We start from the raw sequence: 25,921 nt of genomic DNA on the forward strand, positions 1-25,921 counted from the left end.
AGTTTGTACTTATCCTATGCTGTGTGTGTAAGCACAGTGATTTATGCCATCTAATGTAGTGTATTTTCTTCTGATGGGGCAGAAGTTGATCAGCACAGGGAAAAGGTACAGCAGAAATGCGCTAGTTCTTATTATGTGCTCTTAATAAACAGAATGGCAACTTACTTCTGCTGTCTCAGTGCTAAGTGAAGAGATGGTGAGAACTGCATTGAGCACTGGGATAGACAAATGAATTTTGAACAGGAAGAAAATATTTCTGGTCTTCTGGAGTTTTACCAAAAATTGTGGTTAACTCCATAGCCTTTAAAATATGTAATTCAGCTGCTGATGAGCATGGCTGTGGTGACTGGGGGATGACCTGCAATTTATTCCACAAACCAATGCCATCTGCTCAGTGAGTGACACCTTCATGTCCAGCTTAGGCATCCAGAGAAGGCTGATGTGTCCTGCTCAACATCCAGCTCTTTTTCACTATTTCCAGACCTTGCTTAGTAGTTCAAAAGTTCTTATCTTCAAAGTTTCTTATCTGTAAGTGAACCCCAAGCATGACGTTGTAACACCAACTGGGATCATAGTCTGGCAAATTCGGCTAAATTCATTGTTTTTAAAGCTGGACAAAATCACAGATTGCAAGTGGGGCCGCAAGCAGGAAGAAGCCTGCAGGCAGATGCTGCTGCGAACCGCATTCAGAGTAACGAGGTCTGAGTTCTTGGATGGGAGTGGCTGTAATTGCAGGCTACTGTGCCACGCTTTTAAATAGATCGACAAGTAAAGGTGTCCGCTGTTATTCTCCAATGTTTAGTGTACATAAATCGGTGTTTGAAATTAGGATGTTTTAAAAAAAAAAAAATCAATCACGGATGTTGCCTTTGCAAAAAACTATGCCAGCCCAGAAAGCTTGCCAAGGGCAGCGCTCGCACTTGATCTGAAGTTGTTTGCATTGTTTTATGCAGGTTCTCTGCCTTTCTACGTTTGCCAGGCTCTGCCACCTTTTCCTCCTCTTCGCTGCTGTGAAGTTGAAGGCACGGGCATCCGTCAGCCAGCCAGCTGGTGTCTCAGAGCCTGCAACGCCAAATGTGGACACTGAGCAGCTTTGTCACTGTCAGACTGGGCCAATTAAGAAATGCTGCAGTGGCAGGAGCAAGACTCCAATTGCAGCTTTCCCAACGACACACCCAAGGAAACATTTAAGGTATTACATATATATATATATATATATATATAAGACTTATATATATACACACAAATACATATACTTGGCTTGCAGTGTGTGTGGTGGTGGTGTGGTGTTGCACCAGATGGCCTCTTGAAGTCTTGTCCAACATCACTTCCCCTATGACTCTGTGAATTAGGAGGTCTAAAAGCTGAACAAGGGCGATGTGAGCTGAAGGCAGCTTCACCAGCCTCTTTCACGTATTCCTGACGGTTCCCAGCAGTAGCCAAGTGTCTCTGGTTCAGCCTTGGGATGACCTGGAAAAATCCTCGTTCTGTTCAATAGCTGCAAGGTGGAGGGTGCAGACCTGGGGACAGCTGGTAAGGTGAAGCGCAGGGCTGCCAAAGCCCTCCTGAATAATCTATGTGCCAGATTTAGCAACTGTGTGTCGTGCCACAGCTTCCTGTTGCGCCCGGCCCTGTGACTCGGCCGCGGTGCCAGGGAGCTCTGCGACACTGGAGACTTCTGTGGGGCTCCCCCCTGGGAGCTGCCTCCTGACTCACACCATCCTGCAGGGAATGTATGTTCGTTTTCCAGTATGTGCTTCCTGCAAGGAGGCCCACAAGGGGCAGCAGTTAATGTTTTTAAGCAGTTTGTTCTTTTCAACAAGGCTTGTTATGGGCTGGTATAAATTCTTGCTGCATTATGTCCTAGTTTTTATCTGACTACATATGTGTCACCCATGTGGTGGGGCACTGTTCAAAATGTGTTGAACTGGCCAATCTTCGTGCCTTTTTTTTTTCTTCAAGGGAGGCATGAATTGCTCATTTTCAACGAATTCTTAAAAATTAGGAGAGTGAGAAAAATAGCATGTGTGTGAAGGCCCTACAGCAGTGTGGGCCATCTGTGTCAGAGCACAGAAGTGCAGACCATGTCCCTAAAACAACTGAGGCATTTGTAACTCTTTCCGTTCTGACTGTGCAAAAGAATAAAAAATGACTGAAATAGCCGTTGTGTGAACACCACCAGTAAGTTGCATTTCCAAATGTGAAATCAGTTGTACTTTGCAAAGCAGGCTGGCAGAGCTGCAGAGCCTCCTCTTTGGAGGAGGGGATGGCATCACACTGACATAGCAGCTTGTGAGTATTTGGCTTCTGCAGGTCACAGGAGGAAAGAGCATCCCCAAGGATGGCAGACTGACCAGCTTAAGGGCAAGGAAACCCACTGAATATGATGATGCAATATGAGGAAAACAGGAGTCGACTGGTTCTTTTGCTCTTTCCCCAGGCATCCACTTTTGGCCACAGTTGGAGACAAGATCCCAGCACTGATGAACCTTTTGCCTGAAAGACACAGCTGCTCTTGCAGGACCATGGTGTGCGAAGGTAAATGTGACCAAGCTCCCATCTGTGCTGTGAAGCTGAAGACAGGAAAGCAGCAAAGAGCTTCGAAAAGGTAAGATATTTACAAAGCATCCTTTCAATCCTATCAGATCTGGTCATGGTTTCTGAATTCTTGTGACTTTTAGCAAGAAAATTGAGAAAATTCCCCAAACCAAGGTCCCAGTGCTTCAAGCTTTGCAAGTTCATAGCCCAGGCAAATACTTACCTTCTGGAACACTCCAAAAATAATGGGAGTCTTGAAAAGGAACTGATCCCCAGTACTGACTGTCCTACATGTGAACTAGCCGGACTGGTTAAAGCTTAATTAAAAATAGCCAGAGTGGCTAAATTATTTTCTAAGTGCAGCTGCAAAACATTAGCTGTGGGCATATTTTAGACCTTAATTAGTAACACTTGCACTAAAGGACCAAAATCTTTCATGAATGCAGCTGCAATCAATTACAGAGTCACAGAATGTCAGGGATTGGAAGGGACCTGGAAAACTCATCCAGTGCAATCCCCCCATGGAGCAGGAACACCCAGATGAGGTTACACAGGAAGGTGTCCAGGTGGGTTGGAATGTCTGCACAGAAGGAGACTCCACAACCCCCCTGGGCAGCCTGGGCCAGGCTCTGCCACCCTCACTGAGAAGAAGTTTCTTCTCAAATTTAAGTGGAACCTCTTGTGTTCCAGTTTGAACCCATTACCCCTTGTCCTATCATTGGTTGTCACCGAGAAGAGCCTGGCTCCATCCTCCTGACACTCACCCTTTAGATATCTGTAAACATTAATGAGGTCACCCCTCAGTCTCCTCTTGTCCAGCTCCAGAGCCCCAGCTCCCTCAGCCTTTCCTCACACGGGAGATGCTCCACTCCCTTCAGCATCTTTGTTGCCCTGCACTGGACTCTCTCCAGCAGTTCCCTGTCCTGCTGGACCTGAGGGGCCACAACTGGACACAATATTCCAGGTGTGGTCTCCCCAGGGCAGAGTAGAGGGGCAGGAGAACCTCTCTGACCTACTGACCACCCCCTTCTAATCCACCCCAGGATGCCATTGGCTTTCCTGGCCACAAGGGCCCAGTGCTGGCTCATGGTCATCCTGCTGTCCCCAGGTCCCTTTCCCCTATGCTGCTCTCTAATAGGTCATTCCTCAGCTTACACTGGAACCTGGGGTTGCTCCTGCCCAGATGCAAGACTCTACACAATTAATATCAGGCACTTCCGTAGGCAATACAAAGGTCTCCTGGAAATGGTTTTAATGCCCACCTAGATTTAAAAACTACAATACTTATACACAACAAACTACAAAGTCAAAGATAACTACAAAATGTCTTTATTGAAAAAAGCAGATTATAGCATCTAAGGTTAAATGAAACTTCTGACTTTAATATTAAATAACTTAGAATGATAGCAAGTAGCTTCTTCTTTAGATAAATAAATCTACATTTCCCAATTTTTTCTTCTTCAACAATCAAGGGAATCAAACACTGAAACAAAACCACAAGTAGTTCTAAAGACTAAAAGACAGAAGCACATTGAAAGGTTTTACAAAGATATATACACAAAAATAGTTAAACTAATGTATATTTTCAGCATGTAAACTAGTTACATGATATACAAACTGGGAATTTATATATTTCCTACAAAATAAAAATCAACGTTGGTCCAAGTTCTTGGAAGAAAACTATATTCTTTTAAAGAAAATGAAAATATTTCTTAAATGAAAACTTAATTTAAGTCAAATTATATACTCTAGTTACGGCATTAGTTACAGAATGAATCACAAACTTTTAAACTTTTCTTGAAACACAAGAAAGCAGCTTTTGTCTCCTTTAGAGCTTTGGTTTACTTAACTACTCTGGAATTTCTGGTCTTAAAGAGCTCCTCTAACCATGTTTTCCTTTTGAAGCTCCACCTTACAAAATATATACACACACGCGCGTGCACACAAGTGAAAGGAAAAGGAAAGCAACCCAAACAAACCCTCTTTGAAAGCTCAGTGATCTGTGTTCTTTTGTTTTCAAATTATCGTTTTGGTCCCGTCTTTGGAACGTGCCGTCCAGTGCGCGAGGGGCTCTGATTGCCTGCAACAGCTTTGTGCTGTAGCGACTGTGTGAGGGTCCTCACCCCAATGGGAAGGTGTAGTCCTGATGCAAATGAGAACAAGTTGTTGTATTTTTATGGAAATATTCCCAAAGTACAGCAAAGGCTTCTGAAGAACAATCACATCATAAAATGAACTCCAGAAAGTTTACATCTGTGTTGAACTGATTTAACATAAGAATACTCCTTAAGAAAAGCATTAAAAGAAGCTTTCTCATTTACATGATTCCCCAGAAAGGAGGTAAGAAGTGCAGAAACTGTCACTAGCACTAAAGAGTACAGCACATCATTGCTTTAGATTTGCTTTTGTTTTTCTCTTTGATTGAAAACAAAACCAAAAAGACCCACAACCTGGCAGATTTTTCTCTAGCTCCAGTTTTTGTCCTAAATGCTGGCAAAACAAAGCTGTACTTCATTATACACTAATGGAATGCACCTGTCTATAGAAAATACTGGAAAAAAATGCTGCTTTCTGGTTTTAAACAAATTGCTTATTCTCTATTGAAATATTACCTTTTGGTATTTTTTTTTCCATGATGATATTTAACACATTGGAACTGAGTAGAACTACAAGAGACTGACAAATTAATATGTGAAATGAAATTAAAACATGACCGTGTTCTACAGTATGATCATTTTCAAAAAAGAAGAAAAGGTGTGGTATGTACACGCTGGATAATGTGCTGCCCCTTGAGAAGTATGTTGGAGTGGAAACTTAAACGTGCCCCTGAAGGAGGCAAAGTGTTAAGGGGGGCACTGGCAGGAGACGGGGCTGAACCCCAGAGTCACCGCCACCTCTGCCCACTGCCATTCTGAAGGCTTTGCTTCCATACTGGTGAGGCAAGGCATTTTTCCAGTACTGGTAGGGGGTGAGCTGCTCACAAGAACAGACCCAAACCTCTTCTGTGTATTTTAATGACTGCTTTCTTAATTTGGCTTCCTTAATAAATATTGTACAAGTAAAAAATGCCTCAAAGCTAAATGTGATCCAAAGCAGCTTCCTTAAATAAAGAAGTATTACATTGCAGCTGATGATAAAAGTTTATCCTGAAGCTCTGATCTCTTCCATATTTGTAGTAACCTTAAGGAATTGACCTAGTCATACAATCCAATTTAAGACTGTTTTTCCTCCTTTTCTAGCGTCTGCTGTTTGGGCAAGAGGCGCGTGTTCCTCCACTGCCCGCTGAGGCTGGGCCGGGGCCTGCGGACACAGAGGTAATGGTTGCAAAGGCAGAAAAGGTGTGCACGCACCCAGTGGCCTCTCTTGCAGGCCAGGCCGCTTCGGTCACACTGCAGGAACAGGGCACTAGTTGTGCTGTTGTTCCTTCTAAACATGGCTACTATCATATTAAATCTGTTAGTTATAAACTGATATATATATATATATTAAGTAGAAAATGACTTTTTAAAGGAGCATCTGACTTGCCAAGGAGCATTCAGTAGGACTGGTTAATCTAGGCCAATGGCAGTTTGGCTAAAGTTCGGGAAACACACCTTTTGTTCCTTACTCGTAGGAAAAAAAACAGTTCACAGAATTTGTCCTGCCCGCCTCCTCCCCAAGAGGGAAATCCAGACTTTCAAAAAGTTATGTTAAGGGAGTTACTTATTCCACTTTGGAATTAGTGTCCATTGGATGCTCTTTGTACTTTTCAAGAGCACCACAAATGCCTTTCTAAAAATCAATAGAGCATGAGAAACTAAACTGCAATGGTGTTGCCAAATAAGTATTTCATCAGTCTGCGTGCTGAATTTAACATGGGATCATTTCCGAATGGATCTGAATGGATTCTCACCGTGCTAAGCACTGGCATGGAAATGTTCCAGTTTACACATGCAGAGAATCTGGTATTTTCACTTCCTCTGGAGCCAAAGAGTTTTATTTCATTGTAATTTTGGATACAGCTAAAGACAGCAATGATGGATTTATTTAAAATATAAATTCAGGAAGGCTGGATCAATTCTCATGAGAATGCAAGAGTTTTTTTAAATGTACAGATGTGTGATTTGCATGTAAATCATCAACACATGGTAGAAAACAAACCATAAAAAAGATTCATCTAACTTCCTATATGGAAGACATATATTTCCCCAGAGCTCTGAGGTTACTGTAAAAGCTTATGCAAAATATGAAAGTGTGTACATTCTATGTACATCTAATACTTGTTATAAAATACCAATGGTTCAATGGTCTGACTCTCTAAATTATTATTTCTGCTAAACTGTACTTGTTTTCCAATGAAGACAATCACCATAATCAGTTCAAAAGTACATCTAGAAAAGAACACAAAGCTGAAAAGATAATCCAAAAGCCACCGTCCCCCTCCTTTTTTAATAATGTATCAACATACAATCATAAAGCAGTGGGTAACAAATGAAGTCTTGTGTAAAAGAAGTAGTATAAAGACAAGTGTACCTTTGCATAGAAAGGGGTTGCTGCTAACCCTATTAAACAAAAAACAGGTTTAAAAGATGAATTCTTTAGTTAAGTGCCAAACCATCAAGCTGATGTGAATGCATTTTGATACAGCAGGGGGATTGGACTAGATATCTTTTGAGGTCCCTTCCAATCCCAAACAAACAAACATACTGTGATACCGTGTCTATCTTTGTACACAGCAAGCGATTACAGAGGTCTGTAACTTTCTTAACTGTTGTGACCCTGCGTGTGCCAACCTTTTGGATATATTCCTCTGTAATGTGGATTTATAGGAGGCGCTTGCCACACTTCGCTAACAAGCTAAATAGTCTTTGGATGACTGTGGAACCTTGTAGTATGGAAAGCTGGCCTGGCGCTGCTCTAACGTGCTGAAACCTGTCGTTGCTAAAACCGCTTTTTTTGCTTCCTATCCACTACTTCTGGGAATCTAAGTTTAAAAAAAATGTGAGACTGTATTCTCTAAGACCAGAATTCAACAAAACTAGCTAAAATGCTAGCATTTATCTTATCATGCTTGCTGCAGTATGATAAGGTGCTAACTTTTGGAAAGTAATTCTACACTCCTTACCTGGGCAAAATCTAGACTGAAGGAAACTGAGGAGGGAGTGCAGAACAGCCCTTTGTACCATTGTTTTTAGAAATCCTGCCATTTACAGTTACAGTTTAGTGGTGAATTATTTGTTCAAGTAGACGGTGTCTCAGTGAAAACATCTACATAAAAGAATGCATATATACAAGATCAGGAAAGGACCCCCTCACCTCTGATTTAAAAAATAAATAGCTGGTTTAGACTGTTATTACTGGAATCTCATCTTTAAAGGAACAGGAAAGTCATTTTTAGATTTTCGTCTTCTCTTTCAAACGGCGTATAGGTCATGGAAATGTCTCTCAGAGTTCTGTGACGTGCATTGGATAGCTTGGAGGTGGATGTGATGGCAGTTTAATATTAAGGCGCCTGATATGACAGCCGTGGCAGAGCAAGTGGCCCTCCAACGGATAGCACCGATGGCCTTCCTCGTCATTGAGCTGTAAGCCGCAATCCTAGAAGAAACACAGACGTCCCAGATTAGGTAAGTCATCTCATAACAATATTGATCTATCCTACGTCTCCAAAGCCGGCAACCTCCACAGGTTTTGGTAGGTGGGCCCTTACTATCTCCTATTAAGCAAAACAACACCACTGAAGTCGAACAGGACAGTCTATAGTAATACCCCCGCATTATTTCTCATTCCAGTCTCTTCTTTATCTAATAAAGGCGGATGCAAATCAGACAAAAACAGACCAAGGACTGACTCTGACACATACAACCTGGAAGAGCTTAGAAGAGAGAAGGAGTTAATTCTGCAACAAGGCAACAAGCAAGAAATGGGGGAGCCTAAGTAGAGAATGAGAGGAGTGGGGAAGAGGGGAAGATGAGGCACGTTTTACTTCTGAAGCAGGGCTGAACTTGCTCTAATTTGGAAATAAAAAAACTAAAGACTTCAAGGCCAATGGTCCATCTTTAGTGTGTGGCACGTAACTACAGGGACAACAAGGGTGAACAAGAGTAAAGGAACAGAAACAGTGATCCTGCCTGCTGACTGTGATGTACACTGCAACAGAGACAATCCTGGTTCGCAGTTGTCATCATTGTAATTCTGAGGACATTTGAAAGTCATGGCAGTTTCGTGCTTGGATTTGATATTTCAAGTATGTTAAATACTGAAATATTGTTACTGTGACCAGTTCTGACAAACCAGAGGTTCTCAGTACACGTCTGCACACTTACGGAAAAACAAAAATGAACGTGTTGGGCATATAGGTCATTTGAGTATTAAAAACTGGTGCAGTTTTTAATTGGACACAAAGTACAATTTTTCAGCTTTCATAGCTCAAGTTAAAATCCTCAAATTTTACAACACTGAAATAAAAATGAAAAATTGGTTTTAAAGTAAGGTTTAAAAGTGGAATGTTAGTTTAGGGAGGCGTTAATCAAAGTCTCTGCCAAGGTAGTTTTCTGTTACTATATGCTATATAATAACTTCATAGTCCTTTATGTAAGGTTTGAAATTCAGTTCCTCATTAGAATGTAACAGTTTCAGATACCTACAGATGTGCCAAGTGTTCGTACCTTTTTTCCCCTCTCCAATAACTGTATTCCTCTTCCGCCATAGAAAGCCTGCCTTCTCTGTGTGTTTCAGTTTTAGGAAGGGGATCTATTGATCTGTAAACTGGCTTGAACTCCTCAGCAGAGATGGTTGCACAAGAAAGAGATGATACAGAAAAGCAGCAACATTTCCAAACTGATGATTGACTTTGCATGGCCAGGTGATGATGACATTAACATCATTTTAGAAGTGGCTGTGTAAATTATTATAGCCTTGGCAAACATCTCCAGGTGAGTACCTCAAAATACCAGCACAAACTGTACTAGCAGGATTTGGAGACAGCAGTGACCCGGGGCCTACAGTTTGAGAGCTGGCGTGGAGACCTTCAGGCAGTAACCCACCCCTGTTAATAAGTGGCTCACCCCTGATTTCTGTACATGAATGCACTCTGCAGTTCTGGGCAGATGTGGAGGCAGCTTGATTTGCCTCAAACTGGAAGTAGAATGGGGAAATGAATAACGAAACAAAACTGAAAATAAACCCCCATTGGGACATTCTAATATAAAGTCAATAGCCTGCGAGAGAAGGGGAGGGAGCTGTCATCTGAGGTGAAGCCTGCACAAAGCAGGAGCTGGGGGAAGAAGGAGGAGGGAAGTACAGCTCTCCAAAATGCTGCCATTTCCTGTGCCAATTTCTCTTTAAAAATTGATAGAAAATGATGCAGTATCAGGTGTCTCTGTTGGGAGGAGACAGCTGAGTACATGGGGTCTTTCTTACAATTAAGTTAATGTACATTTCAAGATGCCCTGAATTCTGTTATTTTCTCCCTCAACTGGAAGTGTCTTTGTAAAACCTCTTTTGTACAGAAGTGCATGGCATCTAGTATTGCTGCATTTTTGCCTCTGGTGCCAAGACAGTTAGGATCTACGTGGACATTTGCATGTTAAATCAGCGTGCCAAACCTACAGCAAAAGGAAGTTTTAGGTTGATCCCAAATTAAAGAGTTTGTTTTCCTCCTCATGCTCCCAGGTGCAGAGCTAGGACTAAGCTCAGCTCTCCTCTCCAAAGCAAGAGCACTAATCCCACAACTTGATCTGTCTCAATAAACATTTAAATGTTCTGCACAAAAAGAAACTACTTCCAAAAAAGTGACAGAAAATCAGTGGTATCCCTGTCTCTTTTCTAGTGAAGAACCAGTATTCATTCAGCATGGAAACAACACAGATCCCCTAGAGAAACATTCGTGGTGGAGTGAGGCTCCTTCCCTGCACAGGCAATGTGAGTTTAAGTCTCCTCAGATCAGAGCCACACAAGCTGTATCCAGAGACCAGGAGAAACAGAACCAGCCCCTATGGTTCTCTCCCAATCTAAACGTATTGAGAAAATTCAACTCAAACAACCAAACCCAGCTTTTGAAATAAAGACATTGGGGAAAAAAGAAACTTAATTTTGTACTGGAGATGGAAGCGCCACTTGCAGCCCAGCCAGCACACAACCCTGTGCCTCCAGGAGCCGAGGGGCAGAACCCACCTGCCCCGGCGTGTGAGAGCAGCCAGTGCACCCTGGGGTGCCAGGCAGCACCTACCAAGAGGCTGCAAGCTGTGACAAAGCCTTGCTGTGGGGTGACAAAGCCTTGCTGTTGTGCAGGTATGGTGCCTGGTGCCTACCTCGCAGTGGTAACACTCCACATGGTAGTCTTTGTCCATTGACACCACCCGAATGGTCTCCTCGGAGCCCTGTTGGGGAAGCAGAGGGAGGGTAAGAGCAGGCTTGTGAGGGGTGTTTTCCCTGTTTTCTGTCAGTGCCCAGCCTATCACTCCGGAGAGCCGTTTCCCTGCGACATCCCCTCTTCCTGTGCAGAGCAGAGCTCTGTGACCGCCGAGGCTCTTGTCCCCGGTGCACAGCACTGCACTGCACTGCTGGTTTTGCTGTTTAGCAGCAGCGTGGGTGTCTCACATAGCTAAGCTGTAGAGGTCATCTGGGAAGTGTAGCCAAAACTTCACCCTCAAGGGACAAATTAGTCTTGAAATGAAATAATTTTCCAAGGGCACCCAGGATCTGAATGAATTACCAGCCAACACCTACGACCTGTTGATTGGGTAACCTTTCCTCGTAGACATCCTGGCCTGAGTTTTCCAGGACCTGTACTCCCCTCAAACCATCTGCTGCACAGCGATTTTGCACGTCACTGTGTGTACCCCACAGGGGTTCACACACCAGTCTGGCAGGTAATGAGGTGTGCAGGCCAAAGCCTCAGCGTGAGGGTGGATGCGGTGGAGTTGTGTAACTCCTGGCTGAGTCCCAGGCCTGTCAGAGCAGCCCATACCCTGCTTGTTACCTCACCGACTCCTTCCCTGATCCATTCTGAAGCCTCTGAAGACAGCGCTTGTTAAATTTGTTGCCTCACATTGTTTCCAGTTCCAGGTGTGGTTAGAGCATCAGATATGACGTAAACTATGTCTGAGAAAAGCTGTGGGCAAGTTAGTACCTGCACTGCTAGACTTGAACTAACCTAAGAAACCTCCATGGGAAAGAACGTGGAGCCTGTGCTGCTAGCCATCATGAGTCAGCAGTACCACTGCTGGACTGCTTGCCCTTTGTGGGTTTTTTTTTTGTTAAAGGTAGTTTTGTAAGTCACAAATTCAGTGAAATTTACATAGGGGTTTTCTCCTCAGGTCCCATCACCAGGACAAGCAGTTCTGGCTCAGCATTCATAAGGTTTTTAACTACGTGAGAACTGGCCCTTTAACAGAAATCGTAACTACAGAGAGTAAAGCGCAGAGTGATGGAGGTGGGCATGCCGAGAGGCTCCAGCCACAGGCTTTACTGGGGCACAGCAGCTCATACAATGCAAGCTGTGGCTCTTTAAACACACCAAAAGGAAAAGGAGGGAGGTGCTGAGGCTCTTGCTTACAAATGAGCTGGTCAGTGACCTCAGCAATGGAACTCAGAGGGTCCTGTACCCACCAGAGTGTGGGGGAGCACCACTGCGAGCAGGCAGAATAGGGACGTCTTTATGCAGAAGTCTTCCAGTGCTAACTACGCTGTCAGGATAGGCTGTGGTTGCAGGCAGTTAATTCACCTGGTTTCCCTTTTAGCCAACTTTTCTGCTGCCTTTTCCACCCCTCTAAGCACTTCAATTCATTGCCACCCCACGACAACAGACTATGTGACCTCCTCACAGGGTCAGGGTAACCCTCAGATATCTTTTCAAATCTGGCCATCCTAAGAGATCCACATCAGAAATGCAAATGTAGCAGACAAGGAAAATTGCCATTTGAGCTAATGGGAGATTCTAAAAATAAACAGGACTTCACTTCTTGCATTGTTCTTGGAGTCCCAGTCAGGGTTTTCAATTAAATGAGATTTATAACAGCATAATTAAGACCTGGAAAGCACCCCAAAGATACAAAGTACTATGCTGCATAAGTAGCATGACTATTACAACCCCTGGGAATGTTTGGGAGTGACATTACTGCTGAACTGCATTTAATATAGTATCTGACATAAGGAAGAGGGAGGAAAAGCACCTAATGTGTTTTTAGAACAGCTGTTTTCTCTAGAAAGTCAACGCATGGTAACACATACCTGTGCCGGTAGGATTGGCTGGTTACAAGAAGCGCATTTTGGTGCAAAAACCCTAGGGTGAAAGAGGAAAGCATTCAAATCACATTTACAACTTCTTCAAAAAGTGAAACCAAGAGATCTATTCTAGCCATGCCTTGTTTTTCAGCAGAATACAGATCCACAGGATTTGAAACACTGCTAAATATTTGATGATATTCAGGGAAAATGAGATCTAGAAGAGCGTTATTGCTTAGGTCTTCCTGACCTCTAACCTAATGAATCCAGCCCTCTTCCCACATACGCTCTTTCTCTCACCTTCCATTACTCATAAAGCCACTCAAATTCTTCCAAGGACTTGCTGCTTTGACCGCAAAGCAGCTCCTAACTTGGGGACTTTCACTATTTGACGTCTGGAAGACATAACCATGCTGAGTAGGAGAGGGGCTGATCTGCTTAACCCAAATGTATCAACTGGTCTTCTTACCCACAGCTACATTTAATGACAGTCACTGGGCCAAAATTTACTCTGTTCTTGCGACATGGTCAACTTGGTACCAGTTGGGTTGAGTTCACATTCACTGGTTCACTGGAGCTAAGAGCATTCATGTTGCTTTGGAGTGGGGGCACAAAGGCAAAAGCAATCACTCAAACCACAGAACTTTTTGTCAAGTGAGGCTAAAGTCATTCCAACACTAGCTGCTAATTACATGTCTACTGTGCAGTTTGGGTTAAGTGAACCTACACTCGCCAGCGTCATGCACTACCAGAACTGCGGCTCTTAGAAACAGCCAGCAGAACCTACCATTGCTTGCAGAATTAGTCTAATTAACGTTGAAAGTCCTGAAAGACGTAGAGAAACAGCCACCAGATAAGTACATCCTCTGACACAGCTTGATTTTCAACCTCACTGGGCCCATTATGTGACCTTTAATGTAACTTTAAAGCAAATGCAACATGTGAGAGCAGTATTTGAGGGAGCTGAGCAAACAGGAATGACCCTTTTTTATTTGCTACAAGGCTTCTAACTGTATCAATAATTTAACCACTATAATTTTTGGAAGCATGCAATGGATTGGTGTACTTACGTATGGTAATCTTTGACACAGTAAATATTGTTCTCCACATCCACAGTGAAGGGGACTCCATCCAAACACTCGTTACACACCACGCAGCGGAAGCAGCCAGGATGGTATGACTTTCCAAGGGCTTGTAAGATCTTAAGAGGCAAACGGCATAATAAGTGGATGCATGATTACATGAGATCCCCCTCATACACTGCTGCATCTGATTCTTAATAATGACAGTGGGAAAAGCACTTCAGGATGAAATTACCACTCTGCAGATCTGTCAGCAAGGGGCCTCTTAAAACAATCAACTTGCTTATTTCAGTGGGTTACAGTAGGCTCCCAATAAAGAGGGAGAACTGTGAAAATCAGGCTAACGCCCATCAGTCTTAGCTCTGCAGGGCCAATACTGCCAGAAGAAATTAAAAACGGCTTCAGAAACCACTTCTTGGAAAATCTGCTCCAGCAAGTTACTGGGATACAGAGTTAATTCACCAAACTCAACAGGCTGTGACAGACAGAATCCAAACCAGTCATTACTCAAACTTAAGAAGTAAAATAACAAAACAAGCAAATAAACAGCTGTCCCTTCATTAAGGATCTTACTGCAGCACAGCTACCGACTGGTTATCACTCAGCCATAGGGGCCCATTGATTTCTGTTTTAACATTTCTGTTAAAATTCCATCTTCATCTGTGTGTTTGGATACAGACCGATCCACCTGCCCAGGCTTTTCCCACACTGACCTTCCCTATTGCATTTTAGGGGGTTCAAGGAAAGGCCTGATCCAGCCTTGGCTACGCTGCTACAGAGCAGATCCCGTCCCGCTGTCAGCGCGGCGCGGTTGTGCAGCCGCCCCTGTGCACGGAGCAGCTCCTTGTTCAGCTGCACCCTCAGCCTCCAACAGCCCCAGCTTCCCCCGGCCCGCGGGGCTGCGCGCAGGCACCTTTGTTGTGTGTGCTCCCGGGCAGGGACACGGAGGAATGAGCCAAAGCAGACTGCTCAGTTCCTGGAGCTCCCAGAGCTGCTTCCTTCTGTCAGAGCACACTTGCTGATGGCAGAAAGGCAGACGAGCGCTTGCCAAGCTTCCAGCTACTGAGCTCCACCACCGAGACATGATGGACTCTTGCCTGGGATCCTGCAATTAGGGCCAGCTCGAAGCACGCGAGTCAGGATACCCCTCCTCCTCCTGGCATGATACAACTCTAGAAATTTGCTCTTGGGCTAAAATAAATGATATCCTTGTCCAACCAGTGGTGCCAGGATATGAGCCAGAATCCTCATTAGTGAAGCCTCTGTTCCAGCTCCTGCTGAACCTCCGTGGTTGCAATGCAACACCTACTTCTATTATACATACTGAGGTTCATGTACATTTTAAAGCAGAGGAAAATAGATATATACTACATGACAGCACTTCAATGTGCAAGCCACTTCATTTTGTTTGGGAATTTCTGCTTAGGAAGAACAGACTAAACTCTTCCTACTGTCACCCACTGAAACAACACCAGCAGTATCTGGCCCAACCCGTAGCCCTTGGATTTTTTTATTATAGAAGTTAACTCTGACGACCAGGTCCTTACAAATCCCAGTGCAATAATGCATTTTAACTGACATGGAGCAAGTGGCAGAAGATAAACGATGCAAGTCACAGAGCAGGCAACAAACCTCTGGACTACTGATAACATCCCTGTCCTCTCCAGCCGACACCATTCACTTAAGAGAGCTCTTGCCATTCTACCGTCCTACAGAGTACAGCCTGTTTTATGTTCCTATACAAAGCTGGGCTGTATTTTCTCCTTAGTATTAAAATTATTCTTTTCTAATGACACGTAGTAGAAAAACAGCCTCCCATGATCTCGTAAGAAAAGAAGCCCACTTCACCATACTTCATAGCAATAGAGCTTGAAGGTATTTTTGTTTATTTACTGCCTCAGTTTCAAAAACTACCTTGACAGCAGTGAAGATGCATGGATAGTCTGACTAGGGAAGAAGCACAACATCTCACATGCACTGCCCAAAGTACGTGCCAAGCACGTACCCACCGTTGGCAAGTTATGTCTCTTACCATTTCCATTATGAGGTGTCCACAAACAAAGCACTTGTCCGCTGTTTGCTGAAAACCTGAATACTGTTCAAATGACAGAAAAGAAAGGATTATTAGTAGCTGCTCCTCTCACTGCAGAAATACCTTTTAAGTGAATACTGTGTTATTTTCCAGCCCGTGCTGTATATGATGGCAAACTATACAAGAGGTTTGGGAGATGGTGATGCAAAAAAGCCTTCTCTCTGCTCTTGCAGCATGCTCAGATAGCAGCTTGGCCTTCTGACCCACTGCAAGACTTCAATTGAGATTTCCACTGTAATAACATTATTTTAAATTTGACTTTTATTTTTGAAGCCTATTTGGCGAGTTTGCATTCGATGTGCTGGAATTAGCTTGAATTCATTCTTTTGGTTGTTGCTGTTGGGGAAGTAAATAATATAGGACTTACCTCCCAACTCCTGCTCAAGTTAGTGACCAGACTCTTACTGGCCTCAGATTTTGGACCTGCATTTCACTCAGTGCTATATACAGGCTAGAAAAATGAAGACAGGCCCAAGGAGGATTTAGCTGCCTTGTAGACACCAAGCTGTTTATCCAGAGAAGAATCTACAAGTCCAGTTGCAGGAACTTGGGCTCCCTGCACAATGTTACTGCTGGGGTCACGGCAGCCAGGAGCTACTTTGCCCATTTGGGACCAAAGCTCTGTACTCCCTGCCTGAGTGCTTTTCTCCTTAACTTTGCACTCGTGTCCCCAAAGTGGTTGCTGTTTCATATGCCAAAATCTGTCTTCAGCCCTGTGTTCAGAGATATACAAAGAATATCAAGGTTATCAGGCCAGACGACTGACCTACCAACCAACCACCCTATGGGCAAGAGGCATCTGCCCGAAGAACTCCAGCCCTGCAATTCTGAAACTGGTATTTGCAGTGGCCGAACTTCACCCTCGCCCACTGCAGCCCCACGAGCCAAGTGCTGTGTGTGCACTCTTTCTGCCAGAGGGACCGGGTGCCCGTTATTTGTATGGTGCTGCACAGTGATGCCTATTGCAGCAATTAAGGTTGTAGCCAAGCTCACCTGAAATGTACTTTAGTTGCACAAGATAAAAGATGGGAGCGGGGAGGATAAGAGTAAACTGGACTCTTCTCCCAGAGCACAGGTTAATTGGCTCAGCCACCTAATGCATCCTCAGTGCAACAGAGCTTACTGCTTGCTCCATTCCCCCTTGATTTAGTGGGGATTAACTGTCCCCTCACTTCAAAAGCCAGTGGCTCCCAGCCTAGAGCTGCCATATGTTTTTCCTTTTATTGGTATGAGGGGATTACATGTTACTTCAGATCAACAGGTTGGAGACAAAATTATTGTTGCTATACAACAAAGTGATTACGAAGGACAGGGTCTGGCAGACACTTTGACGGGCCCAGGCGGTCAGTAAGTGATGGTATGGCAGCTGTCACAGCTCCAAATTTACAACGCACTAAGGAACACAGCTCCTGCAATCTTAAGAAACTTTGAAACTTCATCAGAAGAGACCAGGGTGTTGAGGAACAAATAGAGAGGCAGCAGCCCTAGCTGGCTGTATCTGCAAGATCCTGCTTTTTTGTGCCTTTTTCTTCTGCTGCTTGGGATGTTTCTTGGCTGCGCTGTGTCTGAGTAACCATCTGGCTAGACTATTTCCTAAGGTTGCAAACTCGGGGGTTTACTGGAAACAGGTGGGCAGGTCCTAGCGGTGCAGACAGTAGGGGATTAACAATAGTACAAACCCAGCTAATTCTAAAATCCTGCTGGAATGAATTTACCAGTACCATCTGGCTGTCATTTGATAAGGAATGCAAAGAAGCATTTACCCAGCTATTGATTAACAGAAAAAAATTATTCCCCAGGAACAGAATGGTATAGTGGTCAGATTAATGTCGTTTATTGCTAACTAGATTGTCATAAATTACAGTGTTTGTCAGAAAGAAAGGTTTTGCTGACACAAACCCATTCTTTATATGACTAACCCTATTAAATTAAAACCATGATTTGTTTTTAACAAGAGAATTGTTACTTGTCAAACACATCCAGAACTGGATTACTGAATTAAGAAGAGTTGCAAAGGGGCAGGAAGCCCAATAGCAGTGATAAAATATTTCATGGGCTTGGGGAGCTGTCCTTTCACCACTGCTCTCTTTTCTGATCACAGCATTGATCCCACTCAAACTGAAGACCTGATCCGGTGAGATCAGGGGTTTGGATTTGGCTCTGCTTGCGCTATAAATCCATTTGGACTGGAAAACAATAACAGTCTTGGGTCCCAGCAGCACCGTTTTCTACATGACAGCAGCACTGTGGACACTGCTGGTTAACGGTAAACAACAAGTTAATTTTTCTACGTTTTTGTAGCTCACCTGCCAACTTTGCTTTGCAGTGTTTGTTCCTAACTTGGAGAGTTTCAACAGAGCTGTTGTGCTAAGTTTTCAATTTTAGAAGCAGAGCTTACAAACAAATTCTTAAAATAATAATTAGAACTGGCAAACTGTCTTTGAAGCACTTATTACTAACTTCCACAAATCTTGTGTGTGCAATGAGAGAGAAGTTGTGACTTACTGCAGACAAGGCAGAATGGCCTTTTTATTATCTCTCAGCACACCCACGAGCCTCCGTGACGGTGGGTGCCCAGCGCGGCTCCTGGGTGGAAGCAGCACTGGCCCCAGAGCTGGGGAACTGCAGCAGAAGAGGACGTGATGCTCTACACACTCGTAGCCTCTTTTGTCACTGACACCGCCGGAGGAGGGAAATGAGCTTTTGTGCACAACAGCCCCCCCCCCAATCTGGAGACGTGAAAAGTACTGAGGTGTAACAGTGAAGTAATACGGACTGATGGGCAAGACCCTGCTGGAGATGCCAAATCACAGGTGTGCTTCCTATAACACAGGGCATTTTATACATACAATTGCAGTTGTGATGTAAGCAGCACTGGGCTCAAGTTTTGCCTTCGTCTATAAGGCTTTCATATGTGCCAATTTTTCTTTCTTTTTTTCTTTCTTTTTTCTAAATATTTTGTTGGCAGACCAGTCAGATGATGTAACTGCAGACCAAACTAGACAGAAATGTTCGGAACTCTACAGACAGTCTGTGCTCAGGACAAATAAGAAACGTAATTGTCAACTTTCCCAAATATTCATTAGAGATGGTCATTAAACATATATAAAAACATTGAAAGAAGTTTATATAAAAAGAACAGCTCTGAAATTCAAAGCTGAAAATTAAGTGTTACCCTTTACTCTCACTTTTGTGACTTAGAAATAAGATGCTAGTTACCAGGATGAAAAGAAAGCAAGAGCATGCTGAAGAGCTGATATACTATTTTTCCTGGTTTCTCAGTTGGGCCCCAACTGTTTTTTCCCCATATTTACCTTGTCTTTGACTTCTCTCCCACATAACAAAACCTCACTTCATGTGCATGAGTCAAGACTTCGTAATCAAGCTCCCGAATGATACTTATGCAAAATAAGACTCTGGGAAACTAAATAAACCTTGAGAAATATGTTAAATATGTTAGAGGAGTAAAAATAAAGTAGAAGACTTGGCTGGCTGAACTTTTGTTTGCTGTCCACTATACTTTGATTATCAAATGAGCAAAAAAATCTCTAATGATTCTGTTCAAGAGTCTTTGTTTCAATGTAAGAGGAAAACAAGTCCTCTTCTGTCCTGAATATTTAGGCCTGTTAGTGTCCTCCTGTGATAATCCTGGGGCTTATAACTCCTCTGTCTAACGTGCAACATATCCCAAAGAAATTAACAATGAATTTTGAGCATATAATGAACAATTATGCATGGAGGATAATCCCACCAAATACTATGAGAAACAATTTCTCCTGTCTGCTCCCCGACTGTAACCAGTCTCCGTTGTCTACCCAGGGTCTTTTAAAGTTTAATGTTCTCATCATGATTTTCAAAAGCAAAAACATTCAGAAAATAGCACGCCTGAAAAAGGCTTCAAGACTCAAAGTTTCTACCTTAGGCAATGTCGGCTCTTTGAAAAGACACGTCGCTGCTTCTCCTTCGCATGCCTAACCGTGCCCAAGGAGAGGCTCACGCACTTCCCTGCTGTTATGCACTCAACAAAACAAAACCTTCCTCCTGGAAACAGACGCTGGAATCTCATTCAGGCCCATTTTCTTCTTTGATGAGGATGTTCAAAACCTGCTAAAGGTTTGTGCAAGCAGATCGAGCGGGCTACATTTCAGTAGGTGTGGCAGTCGCTGCCCCGGTAATGGTACGAAGCCGTAAAAACTACAATTCGCTGTCAGGGTACTGCAAAGTCACTGAAAGGGATTGCTCAGCCTAGGCTTCAGATTCCTACTCTTTTATGCTTTCAGGGTTTTGAGAAGGATGATCAGGAGTTTTTGCCAAAATTCTTCAGGCATTTAATTCTGAAAACTAATTTCTGAATTGGGTGCTATGCTAATAATGTATTCCAACCCCAGGCTGCCTGTAATCCCTCACAGACTCTCTTCTCCTTGGTTTCCCATTAGCAGAGCATCTGTCTTCTCGCTGCTTTATTGTTTGCTCTCTGCATGAGACCCTTAGTACATGGGACGCAACAATGCAAGAAATTCATGGGATCACATTAAGAGAGGGAGAGAATATCAAATTTGGTTTCATGCAGATGGGGTTTTGTTGTTGTTGGTTTTTTACACACATATTTAAATGCAACGATTAAACTGAACTGAACAAAACAGGGCCTTCTCAGGCTCAAAGATACGGGAGCCTCATAGCAGGTGGAAGAGATTAAATTGAAGGAAAATAGTCCAGAACTTTACTCTTCATCTCACTGAAACCCTTTCATATACCCTGTTGCCTCGCCCTCTCCCGCTGCCCGTGAGGAAGCACTACTGCAGCAGCTTATCCTCCTGCGCTTCCACCGTGTGGTGTCTGAAGGACACGGGCAGGGCATGGAGGGACTTCATGTTCTGCACAGAGGTAGCAGTTGGTCTGGCCAGGCACAAAACTCTGCCAAAAATCAGGCGTTCAGCTGGCAGCTGGCTCCGCCTCAGCAGTCAGGCGTGTTGCCGCCCCGGCGAAGAGAACAGCCTACAGAAACCCACGGGTGAGCACTCACCAAGGCTGCTGTCCGTCTTATTAGATAAGAGCCACTAATTACTTTCTTACCTAGATCTTCCTTAAACAAACTCCTGCAGAAGCTTTGCAGTGACAACGATCAAGAAAAAAGCCTGAAGCAACAACGTGAACCCTGCATCGTATCATACAGCCCAAAATCTATTAACTTGATTCACATTGTACAGCACTTCATATTGCACAATGCTATACTCCTGCTACGGGATATTAATTGTCACTGCTACCATTTACTATGTACACCACAAAATAAACTATCTGCATTAGAATATATTTTCCTGGAAAAAACAAACAAAACCCAACAACTGGATTTTATTCAAAACAGTTGCTGAAAGGTTTCAATTCAAAACATGACAGCAGCTAATACCAACGTTTACTAGACAAATGGAAACACACCATTTCCTCACTTTTTTTTCCTAACTCGCTCATAGAAAAAAATGCTGTCTGCTTACAAGGGTTTGGCATGAGTTACACATAATTAGAACGAGCTCTAGCTTTTTCTAAGTGTGCTTCAGTTATTGTAAGTTGCTATTCAATGTAATATTAAGAAAAATGGGATAATCTCACTTTTTGGATCAACATCTGAAGAGGAAATAGGGGGGTAACTATCTGGCATGAAACCAACTGGACTTTGTAACACGCTCTTCAAAACATTCCACTAGCAAATGTGAGGTAAAGGATAGTTGCAAAGCTAGTCCACAGTGCTATATCTCAGAAAAAAAACATCTTTGCTTTCCTTGTTGATTTTGTCCTGGGACCCATTTAACAATCCATAACCCCGTTCAGGAAATGCTGAGCATCCTTTTAGTGAATACAGATCCTACTCACACATTGACTTTTCATCACATTATGTTTAGCTACATTATCACCTGGATGAAGGTACTGCCTGTGTATTGCTCTTTTTATAAACTTGGGAGATTGTTCTGGATTCCAGTTGGTCTCCTGTTTCAAAACGCCAATTTCCTTCCATAAATGGGCCTACAGTTGACCATGTCATGCACCGTTTGTAGTGTTCACTCTTAGTTTCTCAGCCCTGGTGCCAACATTTTTATATGGGCCCCAGCTCGAAAAATTTGTCCTCTGAGGTAAACTCCTGGGAGAAAATCCAGACCTCCCTGCAGTCAATGGGACTTCTGCCACCAGCTTCAACGGACTTGCACCTTCTTGGTGCAGAATCCAGCGCTACAGTGCCATGTTGCAATGAGAGGTGAACCCAAACTGCCAGCTCTGCACGCTCTTCACGCTCCTCCACACCGAAGTCCAAAGTGCAGAGAACAAACAATATTTGCCTCTCCTTCACTATTTTGAAATTTTAAGTCCCTCTGTAGGTTTGATGCAACACTTCAATTCCGAATACCCCAATTAATCATCATTACTGTCAATTTAGTTTATAAAATAAAACCAGGACCACTAGCATACCACAAACTTAGCAAAAACTAAGGAAGGAAAGTATTCAAATTTTTTTGGCAGGGAGGGGCTGGAACAAGACACACACACAAGTAACAGCATGAATGTTACTCCCTCACGCACGGATTACAGTAACGTGCTATAGTCTGTTTGCCTTTGTTTTCAGTAACAGTATTTGGAGGCACAGCAACGCTCGGCATTCCTGATGTCTCTGAAACTTGAAAGCACCTCCTGTCCCAACCTACAGCCATCAGCACTTTGAAGACACTCACAGACTCCCCTACACTTCTGTACATCAGAATACTGCAGCAAATCCCTTTCCGAGCTTTGATTCCATTATTCTGTTAAACATGTCAATAAAAACATGTCTGTTCTCTGATGGGAGTATGTGTTCTAATAGCAAGTCTCCTAAATACATCATCACAGTTACCTAGAAACTCCATTTGCTCTGTGATTCTCATTAGGTATGAAATGGACACAAGCTGCAGCTTTAATAATTTACCTTTTAAACTGAGTCTGGGTTTTTTTCTGAGAGAGTCTGGCTTAACAGCAACGGGCTCTCTGACTAATGCACTAGTCCCAGTGCTCAGCCCTCCCAAGGGGGATCTCCAAACATGTATACTTGCTGAGATGGAAAATTAAACCTCTGACTCCAGCTGACACCAGCTTCCATTACCCTAAATAAAAACTACCTTCTCAGGGCCCAAGCAACTGGGAAGGGCCATTTCCCACACTGCCAGGCTTGGAAAACAGCATGTACACAAACGGAGAAGAACAGCCTTGATCATATTAATATCTACATTGCAGCCATGCCCAGGGGCTGGATTAGGGTAAGCGTCTGGTTGTGTTTGGTGCCACGGCAGGTGAAGGTGCAAGCCCTGCTCTCATGAACACTGATCACCCAGCTAGCCCTCTGTTGATATCCTGTCCCTTTCCCCCATTAAAGGCTGATCATTTCCATTTGTCACCTCCCTACCACTCTTGCACACCCTGCTCCTTGCACATTTTTAACATCACTGGGAGGTTTACAGCTGTGGATCTAAGACAAGGCCCTGTATGTTCTCTGCAGCCAGCTTTTGTGTTGCAGTGGGCAGCTGCGCAGCAGGGAGGGCAGAGCTGTGGCAAGGAGAGTGTCCTGAGCAGGTTCCAGTCACTGGTGTGGGGGAGAGAAGGATCAGGAGCAGGGAGCCCCAGCGGCACCAGCACCCAGCACCACAGGAGCTGGGCACCCCCAGGGCTGGCCGGGGCACAACTGGGCCACCCAAAGGCCTCCTGGACGCTTCCAACGCGCTAAGACTCTCTGTACGGTTGGCATGTGCAAAATGAAGTTCTGGAGCCTCTTTGAGGATTTATGGGCAAAGTGACAGCTCCTTCTTCAGTCTTACTGAAATAGATAAACGGCTTTAGATGAAACTTTCAACAACTAATGACAGCGAAGTTAGCCAGAGGCAAAAACCTGGCGCGAAGAAGCTCAGCCTAAATGATTAACATTGGCAAAGTTATAAGACGGTAAAGAGACACTTTTAAAAGGGGAAGTTTTGGATGACCTTAGTGCTATGCACTGCAGCTTGTGGTGTCTGTAATAGGTTATTTCCAGAGCATCCCAGTGTCTTCCAGTAGTGCATTAAGCAATGTAAGTAACATCTGTCACAAGGTTCATTTTCCCTCTCATCTCTTCCCTGGAGGGAAATTCTCTCATTTCTTAACCCCTGCTGGACCCCTACTCAATAACATTCATTACCTCACGAGAAAAAGTAAAAGTCTATCAAAAAGAAAAAGAAAAATAAAAGAGAGATAATACATCTAAGATTCTCGTCTGCTTTGGTGACATTTTTAGTCTTTTTTTGCCAAGAAAAACAGTAATTTCTTTTAGATTTCTTTACATGATAGTTAAGCATTGGAAAGACAAATTAAAATTACTGAGCTATTTTTCCTTCACCCATGATTATGCAGAAATATATCAGCAAAATGGAACAAGAACATCTGCCTGGGATTATTTATTATACAGTAAGGCATTTATTTCTTGTTCACTTTACCAGGAACAGTGTCCCTGTTATGGCTGGTTAGCTATCTGTGTCCTAAGAGCTTTCAGGGAAGGATTAAACTGTCATTTGTTTTATTTCCTTTCATGAAATAACTATCCTAACAGGGCTGAGGCAAGACTTGGATATTGCTGGACGTGGTACCTTAAGGTGGCATGAAAAGGAGTAACTGGATTTTCCGTGGAGCTGAAGCAAAGCAGTGAAAAGTCTGAGCGTTTGGTTTTGTTCTTTTTACTCCTTACACTCAGTAACATGCCTTATCGCTACTGAAGTGCTCCAACTAGAAATTGCACAGATTAGCCAATCTCTACGCCATGCTCAGGCACAAATGGAATTATCTCTGGAATGGAATTATTTATTTTAAATCCGATTCATTCATTACATTTATCCAATATGGTTTGGGTTTAAGCATGAAGGAAGACGCATGCCACGTCCTCCAGGCGGTAAGGGTTTACCATCCCTCAGCCATTGATTCGCAGCCCCACACACGGAACATCAGCCCCATTCTCACGAGGACCACGGCGGCATGTGGCATCCCTTCCCCACCTACAATTCCACGAGTGGGTCTAAAGACTTCCAGCACTTCTTGCCTGGAAAGGAGGAGGAAAATAAGCCGCCTGATTCTGAGAAAGATAATCTGTGCCCTCAGTAAGAGCAAACGTGTGGGAAAACTATTTGCTAGAAGAATGTACCTTGCGGCTATTGCCAAAGGTTTTGATGGGTGGCTCTGCACTTTGGATAGCTTTATGGCTGCACAGTGGAAATTGCTCATAATGAATGATAACATCTCCATTTCTCTAACACTTCTTGTCTAGAAATCAAAAACGCTTTTCAAAGAAAGGGCCAGTTTTTGACTGCCTGATGCTAGCAGCTCCTCATGCCACACATTCACAGACCAATTTTTTTGGAACAACTTGGTAGTCAAAACTCTCTGGCAGTTGCTATGCTTTAAGTGACAACTGAGCTCTTTAAAAAATGTGACCAACACAGCATTTAATCGCTGAAGTGCACCTGCCCTGGGGTGGAAGGACACACCTCGGAGCCAGGACCAGCCCCCTGCTGAACCTCACAGGGACAATTCAGCCAAGGAGGGCGAGCCCTGCTCTTGAAACACAATATTTATAGGGATCAAATAATGGCTTTTCACAAGGTCTTGGCTTCAAGGACCATCCATAACACTGCAGTGAATTCCATTATCACCTTTAATAGAGAGAAAGAGCTGATCTGTCTTGAGTGAGTGGGACTTAAAGAGACAGGTATGAGCCACCAACGACAGCTCCAGAGGCTGCTCTGCTCTGACACAGAAGGCAGCAGTATTGCAGAAGAACTAAAATGCTGACATATATAGGACGTTAAACCTTTATAATAGTTAAAATAAGAATAAACCAATAAATAATATCCATTCTTCCCTAAAAGACAAGTCTGCCAGTGTGAGAATGGTGAAGGCAGGAGTGCGTGCTCACACAGCTGCAGCGGGACAGGGAAGACGCGTCCAGGAGGGAGGAGGCACATCCCTG

The 25,921-nt window shown here is 43.6% G+C and overlaps 2 protein-coding genes across 4 annotated transcripts in view; one reads left to right on the forward strand and one right to left on the reverse strand.

Moving 5' to 3' along the window:
- LOC110355908 (uncharacterized) overlaps nt 1-22,741 on the forward strand; it is a 70,951-nt gene extending 48,210 nt beyond the window's left edge. For 2 of the 3 annotated variants that reach the window (XM_021282069.2, XM_021282073.2), the window contains exons 3-8: nt 980-1,192; nt 2,441-2,608; nt 5,778-5,852; nt 7,947-8,144; nt 9,256-9,452; nt 18,020-22,741. In XM_021282069.2, coding sequence (XP_021137744.2) covers nt 980-1,192; nt 2,441-2,608; nt 5,778-5,852; nt 7,947-8,007 — 517 coding nt within the window. In that variant the 3' untranslated portion in view covers nt 8,008-8,144; nt 9,256-9,452; nt 18,020-22,741. Of the gene's footprint in view, nt 1-953; nt 1,193-2,440; nt 2,609-5,777; nt 5,853-7,946; nt 8,145-9,255; nt 9,453-18,019 lie in introns of all 3 variants that reach the window. The other variant, XR_010465828.1, reaches the window with a different exon arrangement.
- The window catches only part of WTIP (WT1 interacting protein), an 83,973-nt gene continuing 61,903 nt past the window's right edge, over nt 3,852-25,921 (reverse strand). The window contains exons 4-8 of the mRNA XM_013371162.3: nt 15,859-15,921; nt 13,815-13,945; nt 12,751-12,802; nt 10,830-10,898; nt 3,852-8,115 (exon numbers count right to left, since the gene is read on the reverse strand). Of these exons, the coding sequence (XP_013226616.3) occupies nt 7,963-8,115; nt 10,830-10,898; nt 12,751-12,802; nt 13,815-13,945; nt 15,859-15,921 (468 nt within the window). The 3' untranslated portion in view covers nt 3,852-7,962. The remainder of the gene's footprint in view (nt 8,116-10,829; nt 10,899-12,750; nt 12,803-13,814; nt 13,946-15,858; nt 15,922-25,921) is intronic.

The sequence above is a fragment of the Columba livia genome, chromosome 13 (assembly GCF_036013475.1).
Source record: "Columba livia isolate bColLiv1 breed racing homer chromosome 13, bColLiv1.pat.W.v2, whole genome shotgun sequence".
Taxonomy (NCBI): domain Eukaryota; kingdom Metazoa; phylum Chordata; class Aves; order Columbiformes; family Columbidae; genus Columba; species Columba livia.